The sequence below is a fragment of the Chionomys nivalis genome, chromosome 4 (assembly GCF_950005125.1).
Source record: "Chionomys nivalis chromosome 4, mChiNiv1.1, whole genome shotgun sequence".
Taxonomy (NCBI): Eukaryota; Metazoa; Chordata; class Mammalia; order Rodentia; family Cricetidae; genus Chionomys; species Chionomys nivalis.
In genome coordinates this window covers 74,558,861-74,584,921 of record NC_080089.1, presented here as the reverse complement: position 1 = coordinate 74,584,921, position 26,061 = coordinate 74,558,861, and the positions used below count along the sequence as shown (strand labels likewise).

General features: G+C 45.2%; 1 protein-coding gene across 2 annotated transcripts; it reads right to left on the bottom strand.

Moving 5' to 3' along the window:
- Positions 1-1,347: 1,347 nt before the first annotated feature.
- Positions 1,348-25,274, bottom strand: Leo1 (LEO1 homolog, Paf1/RNA polymerase II complex component). 2 transcript variants are annotated; one of them, XM_057768551.1, is made up of 12 exons: positions 25,169-25,274; positions 20,930-21,688; positions 19,222-19,326; positions 17,567-17,661; positions 16,618-16,763; positions 15,696-15,780; positions 12,880-12,974; positions 12,244-12,378; positions 11,027-11,162; positions 9,622-9,808; positions 7,285-7,382; positions 1,348-1,583 (listed from the first exon to the last, which is right to left on the bottom strand). In XM_057768551.1, the coding sequence occupies exons 1-12, from the start codon at positions 25,224-25,226 to the stop codon at positions 1,479-1,481; spliced, it is 2,004 nt and encodes a 667-aa protein (XP_057624534.1). In that variant the 5' UTR covers positions 25,227-25,274; the 3' UTR covers positions 1,348-1,478. The 2 variants fall into 2 exon arrangements, with proteins under 2 accessions (XP_057624534.1, XP_057624535.1); XM_057768552.1 differs by having other exon boundaries at positions 1,511-1,579.
- Between the last annotated feature and the right edge of the window lie 787 nt (positions 25,275-26,061).

Here is a 26,061-nt window from a genome sequence, read left to right as displayed (position 1 = left end):
AACTCAGTAAGCCATAAAATACACAAGAACTTAAACTGGGAAAGGGTTGTGACGGTGATTCAGAATTTTTTTCTTAAAATAGTTGCCATGCACTCTAAATCAAGGAGCTACACCTCAGCTCTCGTAAAGCAGTTATTTTTAAAGATCAAAATTAGGGGGGGGAGGGAAATGGGAAACGGGGAGGCGGAAATTTTAATTTAAAAAAAAAAATTAGGGGTGGAGAGATGTTCTTGGCTGCTCCTGCAGAGGACCCAAGTTCAGTTCCCAGCACCCACATCAGGGAGCTCACAACCTCCTGTAACTTCTGTTCTGGGGGAGCTGATGCCCTCTTTAGGCCTCTTCAGATACCCTCTCCATGCACACATAAATAAAAGTCTTAAAGCTATTTTTTTTTTTTTACATTTCATTTTAGACAGGCAGTGATGGCACATGCCTTTAATTCCACCACTCGGGAGACAGCAGGTCAATCTCTGTGAGTTCGAGGCCAGCCAGAGCTGTCACACAGAAGTCCTGTGTAACTGCTTGAGTAATTATAGTAAATTATATATATATATAATATATTATATATATAATATGAAGTTTGAATTGTAGCACAAAAATTCCTATCTACACAGAACCTGAGAATGTGACTTTCCTTGGGATATAATCAGATAACATGAAGCCATGCTGGCTTAAATTGGTCCTATGAGAACAGAGATCTGGAAGTGTGCACAAGCCAGCTAGTCATGTTGACCACATGCAGGTGTCATACCACAAGCCAAAGAACTGAAGGAAAGGAGAGGAGGGAGTGTGACTGCGCTCTCCTTGATTTCAAGCCTTCAGATTCTCCAAAAGTCAGAGTTCACTTCTACTGTTTTGAATTTTAGGAATTTGGGTGTCTTGCCAGCATGTATGCCTGTACACGTCTGGTGCCCAAGGAGACCAGAAGGCGGCACTGGGTTCTCTGGCACAGAGATTACAAGTGGCTGTCAGCTGCCATGTGGGTGCTGGGAATCAAGCCCCACCCCCTAGGGGAGCCCCCAGTGCTCTAACCACTGAGACATCTCTCCAGGCCAGGTGTTACTGTTTACAGCCAACCAACTTTGTGATCCTCTGTGAGGGCAGACCTAGAGAACTAACTTCTAGGGGTTTTTCCTGTTCTCTCTGAACTCTGTGTGGAGGAGAAGGCCTTGCTCTGTCTTGCCCTCGCCATGCCAGGAGGCTTCTTTGTGAGGGACGAGAGGATGAGAGGATGGGGTGGCAAACAGCGGCAGAAACTCACCCGACCTGGATCCTGGAAAATGCTTGCAAAATCAGCTGGCCCCACCTCAACAGCAAAGCAGATTCCTTAAGCATGCGGGCTTGCTTTTTTAGAGTGTTTTATTACAATTAAATTTTCACAAACACAAATCAATTAATCTCCATCAAAATAACTCATGTTTACATCGTATTTATAGACAAGCTGTACAATAAATATATAAAATGCATTCACAGTTGATTCAGTCATCTTCCTCCTCCTCTTCATCACTGATCACATACTTCTTATGCTTTTTATTTGCTTTATCATCATCTTCTGCTTTCCTTTTTCCAGAAGATTCACCTTCCTAAACAAATAAAACAGTTTATAGCCTCAAAGTCAAAAGAGAACATTTCTATGGCAGTTTATCTGAGTTAATGATTCTCCACTAAAGTAACTTATAAAAAATCTTGCAGGTGCTTGCTTTGGCAGCACATGTACTAAAAATTGGGATGATACAGGAAGACTAACATGGCCCCTGGCCAAATTTTTACCAAAAACAAAAAAAACAAGCAGGGCATGGGGGTGCACGCTTGATTCCAGCACTTGGGAGGCAGAGGCAGGCAGATCTCTGTGAGGTGCAGACAAGCTTGGTCTACATAGTGAGTTCCACCCCAGCCAGGTCTACAAATGGGATTCTCTCAAACAAACAAAAAATAAGATAGCTTTGCAGAATTCAAGCCCAGCAGATGGTCTTGTACAGGGAAACCACTGTAGGCACAGAAAGCCACAGGGAGATGGGCAATGAGGTCCGCCCTAGAAAAGGTTAGGACTCAAAGACAGTTCACCTTGGCCAGTAAGATGACTCAGCAGGCACTGTGCGCGCGCGCGCGCACACACACACACACACACACACACACACACACGCGGCGTCTTAATCTAGTTATGAAAGAATGAAGGTTCACTTGTCCTGCGGGAGCATTTTCCCATGATCAAGTATTTCATCAAGAGTATCTCTCCTTTCTCAGCATTCAACTTATTTTCCCAATGTAGAATTCATTATTTCAGTGTCAATTTTTTAAAAGTAATTTTTGTTTGGATATATTAAAAACCCACATCGTAAAGGTTTTTGAGAAATATTTAAAGACATCAGAGGACTATATACAAGCACAGACTCTATTAGCACAACTTAAATCATCCTGCACAGCCCTCTAATAGGAACAGAACTCAGGAAGCTTTCTAAGAAATAACTTCGACAGGCAGAATTCAGCCTCACATTTAAGCCAACACTCCTTCAATAAACTCTGCCGTTGACTGACCCTTCAGAATTCTCACAAACCAACTCCTCACCAGAGATAAAGAATCGATGACGCTGGATTACACAGCCCAGAGGCAGGCTGTTTGCTTAGGATGACAGAGACCCTGACCCAGTTACTAGCACCACAAAATCAAGTGTAGTGGACAGACTAACGGCTTGAAAGCTAGTCAGACAAGGCCAAAGAATGTTTCGAGATGCAAAATGCAACCTGGCATTCCCACGTTTTTTGTGATCTCCTTAGCTGGCATCTGATAACAAAATGACAGCCAACACTTGTTTCTTGCCTTTTTATCCCAAATGTATTCCTACAGACTGGGAGTGCCACCAGAGGGCTCAAGAAACTTATGAACCCATACAAGGACATGAAAGTCCTTCTCTATATACATGCTAGCTGGTGGCAGTAAAGTGACCCAATTGCTGGAAGGATCTTGTCCCCAGGATGTGACCTCCTTCCCCACTCTCCAGCCAAGAGCAAACTGAAATCCTCTCTGGGCCGTCAGCAAAGGCAGCACTGACTTTGCTCCACTGCAGAATCTTGCAAACACATTACATGCCAGCACATAAGCAGCGTTCGGTGCTAGCTCTAAAATTCCTTATTGTTAGAGACTAGATTTGAGTGGCTGAAAGAACTGCCGTGGTACTTCTCAACATGTATAACATTTTTCTAAAACCTCTTGGACAAGGTCTAGCAACAGCCCGAGGTCAGGCTCTCCCAAGGAAGTCTAGATATAAACAGCACCAGGTCCAGTTCAGGGGTAAACACTGGTGGAAAGCCTGCCAAGACTGACTCCCCAGAAGCTGCAAGCAAGCACAGCACAGGAACCACCCCCTCCATCTACAATGGAGCCTTCAGAATGACCTTCTTTCATGAAACTAGGCGTGCAGAACTATTTCAGAAACTAAGCTGCCTTGCTGAACAAAGCTGAAGTATATATACATCCCCGTGCCAAAAATCTGTGAAGCAACAAAACATTAAGACTGAACTGATGCTTGATAATGTAGTCATGAACACAGGTTCCTACATACATGGACAGATCACAGGTTATGACATAGGCAGGGCTGCTGTGGTTTCCAGAAAGGAGCCGCAGAAGAGGGGAGAGAGAGGACCAGGCCCTTGTACTAACTCTTCTCAGTAAGCAGCCTGCTGTGAGAAAGAGGTTTGACATCTCACATGAGCCTTTGCTTTCCAGTTCCATGTCAATCCTTGAACCCAGTGTTTCCCTTTCTTAGCCCCTGGGGACAGAGAGCTGACAGAAAGTGCCCCACCACACACACACACACCTTGTCTCACTGTCTTTGAAGGAAGAAAAGAAAGTGTTCTACAGGCTGTAAAATGAAGTAGCTGGATAAAGTACTCTCCTTTGCATTGCTCTCCATTTGGGCTGGGAAAGGAAAGGCAGCATTTCCTGCTGAGCTAGATGTCACTTTGTTCCCACACTCCTATCTGTATTTACTACATACAGTAACTTTCCCAGGCAGAAGCATAAGCCTCAACAGAAGAATAAGAGAAGTGAGCCGACTTGCCCCAAGGCATGCAATGGGAACTGGCAAGTATGGGCAGCAACCAAATTCAGCGATGCAGCTGATGATCATCTTTTCTTTCCACCTTTGTTTTTTTGAGACAGGGTCTCACTCCATAGCACAGCTGGCCTGGAACTCACTATGTAGTCTCCTGCTTCAGCCTCTCCAAATCTTGGGGCTATGGGTATGAAACACCATGTCTGGGTAATCTAGACTTGCCCTTACCCTCAAAGCCGGTTCTAGCATAGCATTGGCTCCTCATATGGGTATCCTGACATCCAAAAGCTCCCCACATCTTAGATGAATAGCCAGGTTCTTGGAATTTGGGGGTATGGAGCGGAGCAGGAGGCTCCTCTCAGTCCTTGTCACCCACTGGCATGACCTGAGCTGCAGCGATAGGAAGAAGCATAGCAAAGCTGGAGGCAGAGGTGAAACGCTGGCTGTCAGGCAAGGCAGGGAGGGCACAAAGCGACTGAGAAAGTGCTGGGGGGGTGGGGGAGACCAACCAGAAAAGGAGCTTCTATAAGAGAGCCGGAAGGCTTGCACTTTTCCAGCAGGAGATCAGACAAGCATCTCTTACTGGGAATAAAGAGTTCCACGGCACCTCTCGATTTTCACGGCTCTGCTTGCCAAGGATTAAGCATCTGCTTGGATGAGCCCCCATTTGCCAACTGTTCATCACACTGTAAACGCACCATTAAGATGCTATTTCATTTAATTCACAACAAATATGTTGCAGTATAATGCTAACAAATTCTGTCTATAGCAAGCTACTCCCAAAACATGAAATAGTAAATGTGGTAATCAACATTAACCTGAGGACATAATTTTGTTTCACATAAGAGTTCGTAACAGCCAAAATAATTAAAATAGCTCAAAAGCAAAACAGGAAGATATCCATTTCCTGCAATATGGCAGACCAGTACTGAGAACAGCTTCTCACTGAAAACAGCGAGTAATGATGGGTAAAATAAAACAAAAGCATCATTGGAGGCCAAAACTAAGCGAAAGCTGGAAGGAAAAGCAGGGCACTAGAACAGGCTCCTCCACATAGACACTGAACTATGACCATGAACACTGGCTTTTATGCCTTACAAGGTGGGCAGAACAGGAGACAAGGGTCAAAAGTCTTTAGTGTAAAAATGGACCAGGATATAAGCCTAGCACTGTTTCTCTGAGCCAGGAGTCTACAAACTTACAAAAAGTATTTATTTGTGTTGAGTGTGTGTGTAAGGGGTACATATGTACCACAGCACGTATGCAGAGGTCAGAGGACAATCTGGTGTGGTCAGCCCTCTCCTTCTACAATGCGGGTTTCACACAGCAAACCTAGCTGTCAGGCTTCACAGCCAAATCAGCAAGATTTCAATCAGAGAATGCAGTTTCAGGAGGTCCTAGGCAGTGGATGCTCAGGGTACCTTCCAGAGATACATATAAATCAGCCAGGCCTGGTTGTACATGCCTGTAATCTCAGCACCAGCAGGACGACCAGGAGTTCAAGCCAGCCACATTACACAATGAGTTCAAGGCCTGCTTTAACTACATGCAACTCCAAAAACCAACCCCCCAAAAAAATCATCTTTGGAGAAATTAATCAATCTAGGCATCAGAAATTCCTGTGGAGGGGCTAGAGAGAAGGCTCAGAGGATAAGAGCACGTGCGGGCTCTAGCAAAGGACCCAAATGTGGTCCCAACACCCATGTCAGGTTGCTTATAAACCTGTAACTCCAGCTCCATGGAACCAGATGCCCTCTTCTGGCCGCTGCGGGCTCCCACATACAAGTGCACACATACAGATTCATACACATAGACAAATAAAAATAAATCTTAAAAAAAAATAAATAAAAACGCCCCTTGCCCCTGGCTATCAGCTCAGTAAATCAAAACCATTCCATTATAGAATGTACAAAAAATACGGTATCCTAAGATATAGTCAACAGAAACAGTAGGAGATGCTCTAGTCTATGTCCCAAAATTCCTATGCCAAAATGCTAACCCCAAGATCAGGAGGGTTTCTAGAAGGTTACCCTTGTGCAACAGTCTTCTAGGATTGAAATATTCTGTCCTGCAGGAAGTTCCTTCACCAGGAAGGTCAACTCAAAATAGCTCAAGGAAGTACCTGAAACTGACCAAACTCACTACAGGTCCCTACCGGAGTAAATAAAAGCTGAGAGTCCCACTCAAGACAAAGTAAACAGAGGCAGGCGGATCTCTGTGAGTTCGAGACCAGCCTGGTCTACAGAGCTAGTTCCAGGATAGGCTCCAAAGCCACAGAGAAACCCTGTCTTGAAAAACCAAAAAAAAAAAAAAAAAAAAAAAAAGACAAAGTAAAGCTGAGCAACAAAGAAGACTCTGAGATGAATGGAGGTGATGTGGGATTTCCCTCTGCATGCTATGAATGTTTTATTGCCATTGGTTAATAAAGAAGCTGCTTTTGGCCAATGGCTTTGCAGAATATAGCCTTGTAGTAAAATATAAAATAATAGAAATGGGTAAGAGCTAGCCAGAAATAGGCTTAAGCTACTAGTCAAACAGTATTGCAATTAATACAGTTTCTGTGTGATTATTTCAGGTCTGGGCAGTCAGCAAACGAACAAGCAGCCTCTGCGTACAGAATTCAGACAAGCAGAGAGAACTCTAAAACCAGGCCAGCTACCTGGAAGCCAGGAAGACTCTGAGACCAAACCAACTTGTAGAAAGAAGCCGAGCTGCTAGAAGAACTTTAGAACTACCGAGGCACCTGAAAAGGATACTCTCCCAGCTGTGGAGCTGCCTGAAGGCTGAGCTCCTGGCTCCCACTTCCTATCTTTTGTGAGCTGTCACCCATGCTGGGGTGGGTTTTAGTGATGGCGCTGTCTCTGAGTAATTTCTGATCACGTAAGTAACCCCTCCCCCATATTCTTTTAAGTAACCCCCAAAGAACTTACTGGTTTTCCAAACTGGACTTTGGTGGTATCCGTATTTTGGTCTGTTATGAGTTAGTCCCTCTCTGAGGTAAGTAGACTTGTGTGTCTCCCCAGGGAAAATCTTTGTCACACAACAGCAAGCAGGACAAAGGCAGAGCCTCATGAAAGGAGTGAGTATTTACCCAAATATGGGCCTCACCCCATGCACCTTGTGGACTAGGACCTTCATGGAGAACTCATTTGTGTGTCTCAGAGCTCCTTGTCATGCCAGGAGCTGAGCCCTGAGAACAAGGGAACCCTAGAATTCAGTACATGTGGATTACCTCGTCACTGTTGAGTTTCTTTGCTTTGAGCAGTCTTTGAGCCTTGTCTTCTTCCGAGCCCTCATCACTGTCCGAGGAGTAGATTCTAGCGCGTTCCTCTGAAAATGAAGGAATTAGATGGAATCATTTTCATCAACAGTAATCTATTCATTCCTGAATTTGCCTTCCAATAAATACCGTTCATTCTCTTCTCTCTGTACTTTTCCACTGAGGAACAAAATAATTTCTATGGTTCCATTTTCTTGAGTGTGTGTGATACATGTGTGTGCACAAGGGTGCACATGTATGCACATGCATATGGAGGCCTGAGGCTGATGTCAGGAGTCATCCTCAGTCGTTCTTGCATCTTCCTCAGTGAGACAGGGTCTCCCTATCACACCCAGAGCACACCAATGCAGCAGCTTTCCCTGGGGATTGCCCACCTCTACCCTCCAGAGTTGAATTACAGGTACCCAGATCACACAGGTCTGGGGACCTGAGCTCCAGTCCTCATACTTGCGTGGCAAGTGCTTTAACAACTGAGCCTCTCAGTCCCAGTTTAAATTTTCTTATAGTTTTAAATATGCAAAAACGAGCCAGACCTTTTCTTTCCAAATATACTGCCTTCCCAGCTTTGCTAGGTGAATATCCTGCTCTCCTGGGAACCACTGAACTCATCTACTTGGTTTTAATCTCTACTGAGCTGAATGTTATATACCATAATCCTTGAATGCATCTCTAATATGCTACATTAAAAATGTTACAATTAAGATTTTTTGTGATGAATTCGCATTGGCAAAATGAAAAAGGCTGCTGTACTGAGTTCTCAAAATAGGTAGGCTCTATAGCATTCAGCTGATCACATGAAGTCCTGCAAGAAAAGTCAGATAAAAGGGAATTTATGTGTCTGTAGAACGTATCACTCAGCTGAGCACAGCCAGGATAGGATGCAAGGTCATCTGCATCCTTATACTATGGTATGTATGACTGACATCTGGTTACACAGCTCTGTCAGAGTGAACTAGGGAAGGAACTAGGGAAGGGCTGGAGTGAAGTCCAGGGGTACAGTAGTTCCCTAACAGGCATTAAGCCCTGACTTTTTACCCAGTGCCACACACAACCCAAAGCATCTGCAGACCTCATTTCTCAATTTACAGACACGGCAAATGACATTCAGAACTGAGAGGTTACATGCTCAGAGCTGATGAGGTGGGCAAAGTGGCTTTAGGCACACTCGTTCACTCTGTACTGGCATGAGCACCAAGCACACTCCTTGTTCAGTCCTCCCCTCGGGTTCTCGGTACCATTAGCAGAGCGTTTATTTCACATGACACTGAGGAAATTCAAAGAGGCTGTGGAGCCTTTTAAATACCACTCTTAAAAAGTGGAAAAAAAACAAACAAACAAACAAACAAAAAAAGTGGAAAAACTAGGTGGGCATGGTGACACAGCCTGCAATCTCACATTCGGGAAGCTGAGGCAGGGAGATTCCAGTCATCCTGGCTGCTTCTGAGTCTGCTTTTCTTTCTTTCTCTTTCTTTTTCTTTCTTTCTTTCTTTCTTTCTTTCTTTCTTTCTTTCTTTCTTTCTTTCTTTCTTTAATACATTACTGATTTTATTTACTGTGTGGGTGTTTTGTCTACACGTATGTCTGTGCACCATGTGTGTGCCTAGTGCTTGCAGAGGCCAAAAGAAGGCACAGAATTCTGGGACTAGAGTTACAGACAGCTCTGAGCCATTAGTTTCATCAGTGAGCAAATACATCAGAACACTACAGAGATCAAAGAGAACATGTTTGTCTGGGATTCAGTATGTGCTATAAATGCAAACTAAAACCACTGAGAGGAGGAAGCTGCAGAACACAGCTTAGAGAAAAGTAGGCAGGAAGGCAAAAGAAAGCACCACGTGTCTCAGTAACGTGTTCTTGATAACTGGCAACTTAGCTGAGAAAGGTGCCTTATGCCTGGAATACCAGCACTAAAGAAGCTGAGGCAGGAGACTGCTGAAAGTTTGAGAACAACCTGGACTAGCATGAGAGCTTTTCTCAAAACGAAAACAAAAACCGTCAACCTTTCAAAGTGGAAATCAGAAGGACAAGGGGTAAGTTTGCAAGGGGCCTGATGTGGCGTACACGACTATAAACCCAACGCCCAGGAGACAGGGAAAAGGGACCTGTCCAAGGAAAACCTCCAAAAATAAAACACCTGAAAGAGAGCCACGAGGGTCCTACCCTGCCAGGACAGCCTCAAACAAACTTGGCAGGAAATGCTCAATATCTTTAAGACACTGACTCTGTATGATGTCCAACGGCCGGCAGTAAGCTCGTGTACAAGGTGACATGACTCTACGCCACACTCACCTCGAATGCCCCCTTTGTAACGGTTTTTAATGGCTGCCAGGCTGATGGACTCCTCGCCTTCCTCCTCCTCGTCGTATCGGTCAGGCTCCAGGTAGCTGGCACTCAGGCCCCGCTGGTGCTGCTTCTCTCTCATGCGGCGTTGTTGCGACTCCCTCCTGATGGAGGCCCTCAGGCGTTCTTCTTCTTTCTGTGAGAAAGCAAGTAAACCAGTTGCTATGGTTTGAAAGTGACGCCAATTTCATGTGTTGGAAACTTAGTCCCTAGCTAGTTAATTCATGGGTTAACTGATAACCTAACGGACTGATGGGCTGTCAAGACACTGGCTGTTACAGAAGCGAGTTTGCTCCCTCTGCATCACCAGGATTTCCACCATGCCTGAATGTAGCAAGAAGTCCTTCACCAGCCACTGTTGCCTTATTCTTGGACCTTCTAGTCTCGAAACATTTTTTTTTAATTAATTTTATTTATTTTGCTTGGGGGGGGTAGGTCAGAGGCTAGCTTATGGGAGCTGGTCTTATCCTCTCACAATGTGGGTGCTGGGGATTAAACCTGGGTTGTTAGGCTTAAGTGGAATAAATTTCTTGCCTTGCTTTTTTGACAAGATCTTAGCATACACCAGGCTGACTCAGAACTCACAATCTATGAACCACAGGCTTTAGGTTTAAACCTCAGCATCACAAAACAAAACTCAGACAACTCTTGTGAGACTCCACTTTAGGTCTTCACTCGGACCGCTGCACCTCCTCCTGAGTCTGCCCACTGAGCTCCGACAGGACCAACTAGTGTAGATGATTTAGTGGTGTTTGATATATGAAAACTCAGGTGGTCACTTTCAAGCCCTGTTGGGGAAGAACCCAAAAGCTTGCATATGTTTATCACTACCCCTGCATCTCTTTGTTTAGTATATGCTTAGTAAATTAACATGGCCCATGCCACTGGAAGAGGGAAGGGAAGTCCAATAAGACATAATGAACAGATAAACACACAGTTTGGGCAATATGTTCTTTTTGTTTGCTTGCTTGCTTGCTTTTTAAAACAGGGTTTCTCTATATAGTCCTGGCTATCCTAGAACTCGCTCAAGCTGGACTCAAACTCACAAAGACCCACCTGCCTCTGCCTCCCAAGTGCTGGGATTAAAGGCATGCACCACCACTTGGCTACAATCTGTTATTTTTTTTCTTTTAATTAAAAAAAAATTATGTGCCTACATATATGTCTGGGTGAGGGTGTTGGGTCCCCTGGAATTGGAGTTGCAGAATTGTGAGCCGCCATGTGGGTGCTAGGAATTGAACCCGGGTCCTCTGGAAGGGCAGTCATTGCTCTTAACTCCTGAGCTATCTCTCCAGTCCCTACAGTCTGTTCTTAATACACAAAACTATTCCCGGATGAAGTTTACCCAACATACCTTAATCATCTCTGTGCGCTGGCACTCAGGGTCACGACCAGCCATCGGCAAGATTCTAATCTTCTGTGTCTTTGAACATCTATCTGCAAGTGACAGAGTCATCTTCCTGTGTGTCGCACTGTCTGTAGAGTGAGGCCTGTGAGAAATGAACAGGAATTCCCCACTGTTTATCAATATATTTGTGAGCCAGTCATACCCACATCATAAAAACACAAAACCAGCAGCCACTTTCTGTTCAAAGAAGTAGACAAGACCATAAAACCGAATATTCTACTTGGAGGGCCGTGGACTTTATCTAGCTCAGTGAGACAAGAACAGAGGAAAAGAGAAACTGGGGCGAAGAAACTTGTATAGCATGGTCACCCGAGGCAGGAACGGCAGGAACAGCCAGGCTCAAGCAGGGCTGACGGACACTGTGCTTTGTCCCCCTGGATCTGACCTTCCCCGTCTACCCCATGAGGTGACCTCACAGAACGAAGCCGTCCGAAGCCACACAAGTAGAAGTAGACGTAGGCCCAATCCCAAAGCCCAGTTGAACAGCTCTGAGTGGTGCCCCCCAGACTGTCGTTCAGGACGGGGGTCTGCTTATCTTCAAGAAAGCAGCACATGGCCGGGCGGTGGTGGCGCACGCCTTGAATCCCAGCACTCGGGAGGCAGAGGCAGGCGGATCTCTGTGAGTTCGAGACCAGCCTGGTCTACAAGAGCTAGTTCCAGGACAGGCTCCAAAACCACAGAGAAACCCTGTCTCGAGAAACAAAAAAAAAAACCAAAACAAGAAAGCAGCACAGCACCCTCACCAGAGCCGGGGTGCCCGGGTTTGCCGGGGACACATTCCCACAAAGATCTGGACACAACAGCACCAGGCAACGGGACAGCTCCAGCATCCACACCCCCAACTCCATGCCTTTTCTCTGACATCAGCATATACAAGCCCTAATTACCCCATGTCTCCAGGTCAGTTTTACTGAAAACAGAGGGTCCATTTGACCAGCACAGACACAAGCACGTTAGCTCTCCTGGAGGACAGTAGCCACTAGAACTCACACACCGACATTCTCTTTTACGTGTAAACCCGGTTGAACGACCTGGCTCCCGAGAAAGCACGTTCGCTGTCCTTTAAGTCTCAGCCTCCAGAAGCAAGAACCAGCCCTGGACTGTACTGCGGAGTCCACAGGGACCAAGTACCAAAATCAAGCAATGTTCCTAAGAGCACTTACCTGAAGGTGAGCTTCGTTTTAAAGACAGCCTGCCCCTGCAGCCCAGTCCCTTGTCTTATGAACAGATGGTTGTGGTCTCCCTGCAGTGGGGCTTTGTACACATCAAACACTTCATTCCCTAAATGCAGGGACATGCTGAAGAGAAAAATCATTTGGCATGTTAAAATCTAAAGGCTTTCACTCTACAACTTTACTTCCCTAAAAGTGTGATCCAACCACTTTTCCCTCTTTATTCAAAATGCAGGAGGAGAGACACTGTGACGGAAATGACTTCCCTGAAGTCACACCTGCTGTGGTTCAGCAGGAGGAGAGACACTGTGATGGAAATGACTTCCCTGAAGTCACACCTGCTGTGGTTCAGGCCCTGCCTCTACCCGTTCCCAGGTAAGGAACTTTTCCTCACGTGTGAGTAGTATGCAATGGGGCTAAGGGAGCTAAGATTCCTAACTCACATTAGTTTATCGACTCCTACCAGCCCGAACACCTCCAACTATCGCTTCTCTCAGCTTTCCTATGCAACCACAAGGAGTAACTAGTGGAGGTTCTCTAACAAGAGCTGGCCCGCGTACGGTCGGGAGTCCACAGTTCTCTCCTCTCCATTGGTCTGGGTGCCCAGTGCCGGCACGCGGCTCTCACCTTCCATCTGACCACTTGACAATCCGAGCGTTGCTTTCTTTAATTTCATTCCCGTCATCGTCTCGGCGTACCCTCCATCTTATTGTATTTTCTACCTGTTTCAAAATACAGAGCCTTAGGAAACGGTACTAGTGGTACTCCCTTGAGAGACATGCAGTCACAGAATAAGCACAGTAGGTAAATGACAGAAAAACAGGCAACAGTGAAATCCTCTTGTAATAAATTAAAAGCAGGAAAAATATAAGTGTTTAAGTGAATTTCTGAGCTGCTAGTATGACAATGGTAGCTCACAGCCACAGCATTTAAAACTGAGAAGCTCTGAGGTACAGGAGACAAAGCTTGAACTCCAAAGAGAACTTTGGAGGTAGACACATATGTAGAGGAAATAGCACCATGGACCTAGGAACCAATAATACCTCTTCCCACACACATATGGGGACTTGTCACCTGCAGGATGGAAAAATGCCAGACAGATTTAGAAAATAAGTCACTGCTGCAGAAATTAAAAACTTGATGGTCCTTCCAGGAGAACACAGCACATTAAATACATGCATTGATCGTGCTACATCCCGGAAACATACTAAAATAGCAGTAAAGTGGAAAATACACTCATGCAGAATGACCCACGGGTTGTGGTGCACGTCTGTGCTCCCAGCATGTGGGGCGCTACGGAAGGAGCACTGCAGAAGGAGGACTATGGATCTCAGTCCCGCCTAGGCTACAAGGCAAGGCGCTGTCTAAAGAGGCAGGGTTGGGGTGAAAAAGAAGATGGAAACAAGAAGGAAATATCCCAAGTTCATGTGCAACATGGACATGTGAGTGCTCACACCACACACACCAGATAAATATATGTAATTTTTAAAAATTTAAGAAATTAAGGTAAAACAATCTATTATTATTCCTGTTTTCTCTCTTATGTACAATAGGTTAGTGTGCCAGTTGATTTTTGTCAACTTAGAGATAATTCGGGAAGAATTAATTGAGAAAATGTCTCCATCAGATCAGCCTGTAGTAAAGTCTGTGGTACTACCTTGATTAATGATTGATATGGGAGGCCCAGCTCACCCTGGGCAGTACCATCCCTGGGGCAGGTGATTCTGAGTTGTCTAAGAAAGCACGCTGAACAAGCCATGAGGAGATAGCCTGTAAGCTGCATTCTACAGTGGATTCTGCTTCGGTTCCTACCTCCGGGTTCCTGCCCCAACTTCCTTCAACAATGGACTATGATATGAAAGTGTAAGATAAAATAAACCCTTTCCTCCCAAACTTGCTTTTGGTCACGGTGCTTATCACAGCAATAGAAACCCCAACTAAAGCAGTTAGCTACATATAAATATACGAACATATATACAGGTATTGTCTTAGTTACTTTTATATTGCTGAGATGAAAACACCATGACCAAGACAAATTATAAAAAGAAAAAAAAAAGAATTTAATTTGGGGCTCACAGATTCAGAGTTAGAGCTATGCCCATCATGCAGGGAGCATGGCGGCAGGTAGACAGTAATACTCTGTGCAGTAGCTGAGAGCTCACATCTCACCGACTCCCAGGGACACACCTCCTCCAAGACCACATCTCCTAATCCTTCCCAAACAGTTTCACCAGCTGAGGGCCAACTATTTAACTGTATGAGCCTATGCAGGCCATTCTCATTCAAACCAGCATAGGAATTAGCAACTGAGACATTTGAAAGATGTCTTTGAGGACACACTATGAAGTCTCATTCTACAGGAAGGAAGCACATGGAAGTACTTCTAAAGACACAGAACCTCACAGAGCACATAGCTGGTTCCTGACTCAGCCATCAATTGACTCTAAGCCTGTTCACCTTGTCTCAACCATCACCCAAGAAACAAATCTAGGGTCACTTTCCATCATATCCCAAGCTTCTGAAGGAGAGCTACCTAATAAACACAGACATTTTGTACTCTGAAGCACTTGAGGTTTTAGAGCAAAATACTGATGTCTAAACTATGAGGTGCACACTGGAATGTACAGTGAGCACACTGATACTCTCTGCTGCACCATGACAGAAAATAGAAAACTGCTAAAATGAATAAGGAATAAAGAACTACCACATTAATTTATATAAATGATGAAAATAATGAGAAGCAGCAAAAAGAAGTCAGAGGCACTAAAATGGCCATGAGAAACTAATACTGCTAACTCTGAATCAATACACACGCATACCAAGCAAATACTGATACATGAGCCTGCAGCGCCAAGACAGTGGAGGGCAGAGCACATAAAAGTCCAAACCATCTATCAGGCTAAACCTACCAGTTGAATGATCCTGAGCAAATTATTGGCATTTTCATCTTTCTTACTTGGTCCGCATTTCTACAGTGGTCACTGACAGCTCTGACACCTGTGCCTAGACAGGGTCCATCTTCAGCAATGTCACACAGACACTCAGGAAGCTGCTGCATGTGGTGAAGATGGTACAACTGGAAATGCAGCAGCTCAACCCCGAGTCATGCCTGTGACCCAGCATTCAGGAAGTGGAGGTGGGAAGACCACGTGTTTAAGGACAACTTGGCTACATAGTGAGACTCTGCCTTCAATTTTCAAAAAAGCCTAACCTGCAAGGGCCTAGGTTTAGCCCCCAGGCAGCATGTCAGGGACCAAAGATGCAGCTCCATAAAGAGTGTGCAGAGGCCCAGGTTCAATCCCTAGCATCAAAAGAATTCTGAGAAGACAGACGGTTAATCTGGCTGATAGAACAAGGGACACAAAAACCATCTTCAGAGCTCAAGACTTAGGTTGGTGTCCCCAGATTCACTCTATAGGAGGGAAGCAAAGACTGCATGGTACCTTCAGTTTCAACCTGGTTCTCCCTTCTTCATCCAGCATCTCTTCATCTTCAAATTCATCTTCATAATACTGAGGATCAAAAGGCCTACAAGAGGTTTTTAAAATAAACTATTAATCCTATTTCATAAAGAGCATTGCCATGGTGTAGTTATAGTTACCACAACCCATTATATCAAGAATCCTAACTTTAAAAAAACTACAATGCTCAGTTTGAAGCTCAACTTAAAAGCATTAAAAATATGCTAAAATTAAAAATTTTTATGCTATTATATATTATTTGAAATATATTATAAACAAGATTAAACATTCCAGATAGCAATGTGGTGGCACATACTTTTAATGCCAGTACTTAGGAGGCAGAGGCAGGTAGATCTGTGAGTTCCAGTTCAGCCAGGGCTACATAGTGAGACAATGTCTAAAAGAAAAAAAAAATATCAATTTTTCACATTCTAGGAGTCTTGCAAAGACAAGAGCACATACACTGTAGATGGTCACATCCTTTTCCTTGGGGTGAAGCATGGAAATCACCCAAGACTTTGAGAGTTAACTTAGGCGTCCCCACCAGCATTGTTTCACCAATAGCTGAATAGCTGTTGTCCTAATGTGCCAGCAGGTCTGCTTCTCACTGCAGTGTTGGTGGGATGCAGTAGGTACCAAGTGTCTTGGAGACCAGGTGTCCCCTCATTCATAAGAGCATCAGATTGCAGCCAGTCGGTGATGGTGTACACCTTTGATCCCAGTACTTCGTGTAACAGCCCTGGCTGTCCTGGAACTCTCTCTGTAGATCAGGCTGGCCTTTAATTCACAGAGATTCGCCTGCCTCTGCCTCCCAAGTGCTGGGATCAAAGGTGTGTGTCACCACCACCAGGTTAATACCCACATATTTCTAGTCAACACTCAGAAGACATCTTGATTTCCTTACCTGGGCTCTACACTGAGGAAGTTGGGCAGTTTAACAAAATATAAGTCGTTTCCCAAGTCAGTGTTTACTTTGGGGATTTCTACTTCTATTCTCGTCTCAGGTATTGGCTCCTCCTCCTGCTGATCCTGAGGCAAGCCGTTTTCATCCTAGTGCAAGAAGGCAGAAGGTCAGAGCTGTGGGGAGTGGGCATCGGCCCAAGATCAACTCCACATTTTATAACTCAAGGGAGCAAGAAACACTGTTTGCTTTTCCCTTTGTTCTCATTTTGTTTGAGACAGGATCTCATTCTGTCACCCAGGCTGGCCTAGAACTCACTATATAGCCCACACTGGCCTCAAACTCACAGAAATCCTCAGCCTTCCAAGTACTGGGATTACAAGTATGAGCTGCCATGCCCAGCAAGAACCATAGTAAGATATTATCTTAGGACTAATGCACCCTCAGTCATCAGCACTGTTCATCTATCTGCAAAATATCTCAGGAAAGGCAAGACACGGTTGGCTGTGTGGCTACAGAGCACTGTGACCTAGGATCTGCCAGACCTTCGTGGACAGAGTGTTCACTCAGTCAGCACTTATGCAGCCACGCTAATGGTATCAGAGAAGATTAGCACCCCATGGTGAGTCCGAGACCAGCTGCGGTTACATAGCAAGGCCCTGTTTCCAATAAAAAGGAAAGGAATGGAAGAAGAATTACTAAGACAGCACACTTTGCATGAGTAAGGAAAACAATAAAGTGAAAGGTTCTTAAACGCCAGGTCCCCATGCTCTCAGCCTGTGAGGCCCAGCACCATCTCACGGTAGCCGCAGTCACATCTACGCCTCCCTGGAACCACTCACTGTATTTCCATATGACGACGTAGTTAGAAACTTCTTGGAGAAAGAGAGCCTTCAGCTGAGAATCTGTCTCACTTGAGTATGGGTCAACTCACACTAATCCCCTGACTTACCACAGGCTGTCCCGGAGTAGGGGGCTTATCTTCTCCATCGCTCCCTGAAGATATGTCGTCAGCACCTCCAAACAGATCCATGGTTCCATTATTGTCTTCAGTGCAGAAGGAAAGATGCAGAGTATTAACACTTGGTCTTCACTTTAACATCCCAAGAGTTCTGGGTCAGCATCATGAAATGGCAGAAACCTAGGTCTGTAGCATGTGTGTGGAGAGACAGGCACTGTCGGGTATGTGTGCAGAGACAGGCACTGTGGCACGTGTGTGCAGAGAGAAGGGCACTGAGGGGTATGTATGCAGAGAGACAGGCACTGTGGCACATGTGTGCAGAGACAGGTACAAGCATAGGCAGTTCCTCTTCCATCTCTGTATCCTTTTATTTTCTCTTACTGTTTAGAAGCCAGTTGTTTCTTCCAGGCTAAATCTTCAAATTTGGGCTAACACATTCTATGTCAGAGTTAGATGTCTGTGTCTAGCCAGCCCCACCCTCATAGACAGAACATCACTGAGGTACCCATCAAAGCAGCAAGAAAAGAGAAAACCAGAAGAGTGGTCGGAGAGCCAGCTGTCTGTTTAAAATTGTAATTACAACAGTTAGAACAACTGGTAAAGACATAGTCTAGAATACACTATGACACTGAGTTACAAAGATGTGACAAGGGACAAAAATATCACTGGACAGCAAGGTGGAGGTGACCAGAGTACTGAAGTTCTTTATACAGTAAAGCAGAAACAAGTCTGTGCCTTCCCCCTCCCTCAGTATTCCCTTCTTAGCTCGTATCACCACCCAACTACTGTACATGTGAGGTTTACTTGTCTCCCCAGTTTGCAAACCTAGGCACCAGGTGGCAAGTTCTACAAAGGAGCTGATTTTCAATCATGGCCATGCTCCCAGTGCCTACAACAGTCACAGTATATAGTACAGACTCAAAACACACTGGTGACCGAAACGGAACAATGGACCCCACCTACCAATTCTAACTCCTCTGTCTTCATCACCCTATTTTATATCTAGTAAGAAATCTGATCAGCCAAACACAGCAGGTCATCTGTTTCCAAAGCGCACTCCTAAGCAGATATTTAAGTAAACCTCAGGGTTTGCTATCTTGTCTAGCTTTCCTTTTCTCTACAGGTGACCCTCAAAATGTCTGCCTTAAGATAACCTCTCGGAGCTTTGGAGCAATGCCTATTACCACGCAGCGTAGTACAGCTGCACGTCCCCAAGCGTCTACCACAGCTCTGTCTGCTCTGACTTTCACACTGACATCTTCACTGCGTGGCCACCTGCCATTTGCAAACAGAACAGAGATGAACATGTACATCTCCACCTTTGCAACAACCTTAACCTGCATTTACATGAATGAACTCTTCTTGTAACCTAGTCAAAGCTCACGCCTTCATCTAATATTAAACTGTCTGAGAACAGTAAGGACAGTCAGTCCAGTACTCTCCTTATTCCGACTGAAGAACACACTGTCACTTCCAAACAGTACAGAGGCTCAGCCCCCCTTGATAAATTCACTCAAACTATAAACAAAGAAGCAGGTCACACAGTCTTCTGTGAATCATGCAGTGTCAAGGTTTAGGAGTTTACAAAGGTTTAAAAGCACAGAGTCATGAACTACACGTGGGTACCAAAGAAATAGAAGAGCTACCTTTGGGCACCTCAGTGTCGCTATCCGCTTCCGAGTCAGATGGAATTGCATTCTTGCGCTTCATTCGTAAAACTTCATCTTCACTATCGCTACCTCTTGCAGATTCTAAAAGAGCAGAATTAGAAGGTGTGCATAATCACATCCAAGCTTACAGAGAAACTGCAACTTCATGCAAAGTAGTCCAGCAACAAATAGAAAAGTATGATACATGTAACAATTTGTTTTTTTTTTTTGGTTTTCCGAGACAGGGTTTCTCTGTAACTACGGAGCCTGGCCTGCAACTAGCTCTTGTAGACCAGGCTGGCCTCAAACTCACAAAGATCCGCCTGTTTCTGCCTCCTGAGTGCTGGGATTAAAGGCCTGCGCCAGGCTACATGTAACAATTTGTATCGATATAAAATATATTAGGCTAAGTCAAAGAAGAAAACCTAGCCTGGCAGAGACAGTGCCTGTTGTCCTAGAACTGATGAGACCGAGGCACAAGGAGACAAAAGCACGGTGACAGAACAGATCAGTCGGTGATGAGGTTAGGTACAGGCAAGGGACGTGGCTATAAAATGTGTCTCATAACATGTTGTCCTGTATCATGATGGTGGTAGCTGCATAAATCTATAAACATGTCAACACTAAACTGCACACAAACCAAAGGGTGGAGGTGTGGCTCAGTCAGTCACAGAGTGTGTGTCTGCATGCCCAAGCTAGACACAGAAAAAAAATCAAAAAGTTGGTTGTGGTGGTGCATGCCTGTAATGCTAGCAGATTCTTTTACCCGTTCTTGAATTAATTTGCCAGCACTGTATAAGGCTTCAACATTCTGATAACCTTACAGAGAATCTTATTCTGAAGTAGTTACTAAATACTTATTGAGTCCTAAGCACAGTTTATGCAGATTTAAACCCATATTGGGAAATATCCAGTCCTCTTCTTTAAAAAATAAGTCAAAATGTGTTTCTGAATGCGCCTTGTAAGATATTACAGGAACAATTCTCCCTTTGTACCTAAGCTTCCCAAGACTGAACTAAACTAATTTAACATGACCAGTCACCTACAGAAATGAAGCAATCCATATTCTACTCCAGAAAGACTTAACCTAAGTGGGGTGACTTATATAATACAAAGAATTCAATCTCTAAAATATTTTCATATCCTGTATGAAGAATGTGTTGATTTGAGCTGAGCAAATTTTTCTCTACCTAGTCAGTTATGAATGGAAGGGGAAGACAGTGAAAACAAACAGGGAAATTTAGAAGAATGCAGAGAGTGTGTGTGTGAAAGAGAGAGTTTTAAAAGGTGAAAATAAAAGGAGAAAACAAAAATGAAAAAACAGCATAATAAAGACGGGGATAAAGGAAATGGGGAGATAGTGCAGTGCTCAACAGCACCAGCTGCTCCTTCAGAGGACCCAGGAATAAAGGAAATGGGGAGATAGTGCAGTGGTCAACAGCACCAGCTGCTCCTCCAGAGGACCTAGGTTCAGTTCCCAGCAACAATGTGGTGGCTCACAACCTGCTCTAACTTCAGTTCCAGGGGACCTAACACCCCCTTCTGGCCTCCATGGGCACTGCACGCACGTGGTACACAGATATGCATGCAGGGAACACAGCCACCTGCATAAAGTATGATAAAAAAATCTTTACAAAGAAACAAGAACGGAGCAAGGCTGCACTCAGATGTTTCTACTGAGTCGCACCTTCCCATGAATCTTTACCTGATTTCTGGTCCTGCTCCTCCTCATCATCTGAATGCCTCCGATCTTCATCTGAGACCTGTGGCCTTTCGTCATCAGAGTTTTGCATTTTCTCCTCATCGGACACCTGTGGCCGGTCCTCATCGTCCGAATTCTGCTTCTCGTCGTCATTATCAGAAGCTGCAGGATGCTCGTCATCAGAATTCCCCTTTTCCTCCTCAGACAGCTGCTGTCTGTCATCGTCAGAAAGCTGGGCCCGGTCCTCATCATCTGTGTTCTGCATCTTCTCCTCGTCATCGTCAGAGTTCTGTAGCTTGTCCTCGTCAGACCCTTGCTCCCGCTCCTCATCGTCAGAGTTCTGCATCTTTTCATCGTCGGACTGGTCACTCTTATCTTCTCTGTCCCACTTTTCATCATCCGACTGTGCTTTCTCTGAACCTTCTGCTTCTGAGTGGTGGCTCCCCTCATCTGATCTGTGACCCTCCTCATCCTCATCGTTGTGGGCCTCAGAGCCACTGTGCTGCTCTCCGTCAGAGGGCTCATTATCCTCACGGTCAGATCGCTCGGAAGCCTCTGACCTGTTGTCCGATCGTTCAGAGTGATTGTCGCTGCCGCTGTGATGGGAGGCTCCCTCCTCCTCGCTGTCGTCGCCAAACAGTTCCTTGTTACTGGGCTGTCCTGACTCACCTCTCTCATCCTGGTCACTCTCGCTGCCGGAAGCATTACTGCCAGAGGCACCGTTCTCCTGATCAGAGTCTGAGTCAGACCCGGAATCAGAATCTAGGGGGTCGTGCAAACACAAGGTAATGTCAGCAAAGTAAAGAACTCTAAAAGTCCATCTCAACTTGATAAAAGGCAAACATGAACTGGCAAAACTTTCTCAATGTTCCAGAGGCAAAGAAGTTCAAGAACCAGGAGAATGTTCAGTTAAGAAAACTTAGCAAACTCACAGTAGTAAATAAAGCACAGTAGCCCACACCTATAATCAATTCAGGAGGCTGAGGCAAAGGGATCGACTCAAATTCAAGGGTAGCCTGAGCTACACAGTTAAGTTCTAGGCTAACCTAGGCTACAGCATGAGACCCTGTTTGAAAAAGCTGAAGTAAATAAATAATGTAGAGCCCTTCATGTTTTACCTTACCCAGCCCACCCTTCACTGCCTAGTTCACCCACACAAAGCAGTACACAGACCCACATTTCTGCTACAGGTACCATTACTCGGAACCTGTGCCAGAAATGCAGCAGGAGGAGAAAAGAAGAAAAATAAACAGAGCTTAAAAGCATTAAGTATAGGAAAAAACTGTACAAGGTGCCATCAAGTACATCACATGTGCATTATGGCCTTCTAGAAGAAAATCATGGCTAAAGAAACAATGACCCGAATTTGATGAGTCTACACATTCAAGAAGTTTAATGAACGTCAATGCCACACTGGTACAACTTAAAGGGATCCACACATAAACATATCACCAAGTTATCAAAGAATCGTGAAACAGCAAGATAAAAGGGATCTTCTGTAAGGATCACAACGGATTTTTCCTCACAAACTACAGAGCAAAAACAGGCATTCAAATGTGGAAGAAAGACTGTCAAACAAACACATCTTTTTTCACTTTGCAGTGCTGACAACAGCGCTGGCATGTGCTAGACAAGAACACGACCCCTTAGCATGATTCAGCCTGACCCAGACTTTCAGAGCATGCAACTATGCTTCAAAAAATTTTTAATAACTTAAAGGGCTTAATGAACCACAGATAAACTAGAAATTATTTTAAGATGAATGAAAGTGAAAATATTTTCTTAGGGGACAGAAAGGAAAAGCAATGTTGCTCAAAAGAAAAGGTATAGCTACAACCACCTACATTAAAAGAAACATCTCAAACAATATCCTACCTTTAAGGTATCAATATCTTAAGAGATCAGAAAAAGAAAATAAAGCCTAACCTAGGGCAGTGGTGGCACACACCTTTAATCCCAGCACTCAGGAGACAGAGGCAGGCAAATCTTTGTGAGTTCAAGGCCAGCCTGGTCTACAGAGTGAGTTCTAGGACAGTCAAGACTATGCAGAAAAACCCTGTCTCAAAAAACCATAAAAAGAGAAAAGCTCAAAATAGCATCAGCAAGAGAATAACAAAGAAAAAGAATGGAAAACCAATAAATCCAGAAGTTTTGGTTTTGTTTGTTTTTCCCATCATATGGGTTCTTGTAGTCTTGGTTGGCCTGTAACCCATATGCAGACCAGGCTGACCTAAAATTCCGCCAATACTCTTGCCTTTTGAGTATTAGGATTACAAGGACACACCATCACACTTGGCTAAAAGTTCATTCTTTAAAAAAATTAACAAAATTAAGCCTTTAGTCATTGTCAAAGAAAAAAAATACAAAATTCAAATTACTAAAGTCAGGAATGGAAGTAGTGATGTCATTATTGGCCTTATACAATCAATGTTTATAAACCATAAGTAATACTAGAAACCTAAATACATTCCTTCTAAGGTCAAGAACAATATCTACTTTTGCAACTTCCATTCAATATTATAAAGAAAGTGCTAACCAGAGCAAGTAAATTACACAGGTAAGAGAAAGAAACAGTACACTGTCTCTAATCACAATGGCATGGCTTCAGATGTAGAAAACCCTAAAGAAGCCACAAAAACTATTACAGCTAATGTATTAGCTGCGGGATAGCAACAAGACACAAGGTCAACCTACACTAAAAATAAAAACTATGAAATAACGACCAGCAGGGAGTGGAGGTACACATATGTAACACCAGCACTCACTGAGGCAAGAGATTCAGGAATATAAAGCCAACAAAGGCAATGCACACAGCAGATCGTGTGAAGAAAGAGGAAAAAAGAAAGGGAAGGAGGCGGCCGGGAGTCGGGGTGGGGGTGAGGGTGGCAAGGCAGACAAACAAGCGGGCCTACCAAGTACTACTCTGTCATGTCCATTCCAACTTCAAGATCAAGAGCCATTGTAAGGAGAGCACACCAGACCCAGAAGTAAACCTGAGAGTGTCCGCTAACTTATGTAAGATGGAAGAACACTGTAATGACCTTAGAAGTTTTCAAAAGGAAGAAAAGACAGAAAAACAGCTTAGAATTGCAATCATCTCGATAGACCACTTCCCTGTGCCTTGTGTTGCTGTAGGAAAGCACTACAGGGTAGGGTACATCTCACTAACCAATGCTTCTCGTCAACTGTGCATCAAAAAAGAATCACGCTGGGGAGGGGGAACCTGTCTCCTCATGATTATGTTCCCAACACCTGGCAAAGTAACAGGAAATTATAGGGATCGTTGTTGATTGGATGAATGAAATGAAAGCCCTTATGGAAGTCTTAGGAAGGGTTACATAGAACTGTGCCTCAAAGAGACAAGAGTAAACAAAGAGGAAAAACTCCTAGCAAAAGTTGTGGGACGGGAGTTTATGCAGAAGTATTCCGGACTGATCCTGACCAGAGCTCTCACAGCAGAATTCGGTTCTCTTCTCTGTACTTTCACCTACTGCTCCCTTCACTACAGTAATTACAAATAAACTGGAGTTGGCAAAAAACGGGGGGAGGGGCGAGGAAAAAGACATTGATGCAGGCTCATCTGGGCCTGGAGGGCTGCAAGAATTCTGAGGTTGGTCTCTATCTTTCCTCATTCCTAATTACTTCTATTCATATCTCAAATCCAAATATTCTTAGCCCCTGTGCTAGAAAAACCTCCATGCACCATACAACCCATTCATTCTTCACCAAATCTCCTGTCACTTCTCTCCAACACCCCCAAAGTGCCCCCATTCTTACATCACAGACGAGGAAAGGAATTTTCTGAACGGGCTCTCCAAGGGCACTCATCTCCAGCGTGCAGTCCTTCGGCACAGCTCCACCCTGGTCCCCATCCGACCCCCAGACCCTTCATGAGCATCTGCAGTCCCCCCATCATCTGTCTCACTCGGGAGGGCATTATCGGACCCGATGAACAGTGAACTTAGCCGCTGCCACCCCTCCTTCGGCCAGGTGTGCACAGCGGGGCGCAGACCACCCGTCCCCAGACTGCTCCCCCCCCCCCAACGAGCCCAGGCTGATCCCTGGCCCTCGAGGCGCAGACTCCGCGCTCGTCTCCTGGGAGAGGCTGGCACCGCCGGGCATGCAGGGGGCGCTGGGCAAGAGCGTGGGAGCACCACAGTGCCCGGTGGAGCGCCTCCGGCCGGAAAGCAACTCGGCGCCCCGTGCGCCCATCCGCGGAGCCCGCCCGCCTGCTCGCCGCACCTTTGCGCTCCGCCTCGCTCTCCGCTTCGCTCCCGAAAAGATCCTCCATGTCCGCCATGGCAGCTCGGTCCGCGGCCTTGGCCTGGCCGACTCGAGCCTGCTTTACGGCCGGGGCCCAGCGAATACGACAGTGTCGTAAAGATCGGCACAAAAACCTCCTTTGCTTCTGTGACCTAGTTTCCGCGTGCGCTCGGCGGGCTCCGCCCCCCGAGTGTCTGAGCTCGCCCGCCCGCCTCGCTGAGTTTGGGGGTGCGGGGCCAACTGGTTTAGGACCCGTCAGTTGCGGCAGGCTTCAGCTTCCTGGAAACCTCACCCCTTTAATCCCTGCGCTGCGTAGGCAGACGTAGGTGATCTCTGTGAGTACCAGGCCAGATCAGTCTACATAACGAGTTCTCGCCAGCCAGGGCTACAAAGGGAGACCCTGTCGCAAAAAATAAGAGGTTGAGAACTCCAGCCAGACGTGGTGGTACACGCCTGTAATCCAGCACTCCAGAGGCCGAATCAGAAACCCAAATTTATGCTCAGCTGTCTAGCAAATTCAAGAGCAACGTGGGATCCTTGAGGACCCCCGGCTCTAAAAAAAGAAAGAAAGAAAGAAAGAAAGAAAGAAAGAAAGAAAGAAAGAAAGAAAGAAAGAAAGAAAGAAAAGCTGGGAGGGTAGCTTGGCAGTGAAGTTGTGAAGTTCTGACACCCTAGCACCTACTTAGGTATGGCTCTGACAACTGTAATCCCAGCACGGAATCCACAACCTCTGGGCTCAATAAAGAATCCTGTTTTTAAAATTAAGGTGCAAAGCCAGGTGACTTTAATCCAAGCACTTGGGAGGCAGAGGTAGGCAAATCTGAGTTAGAGGCCAGCTTGGTCTATGGAGGGATCAGGGCTATACAGATAGA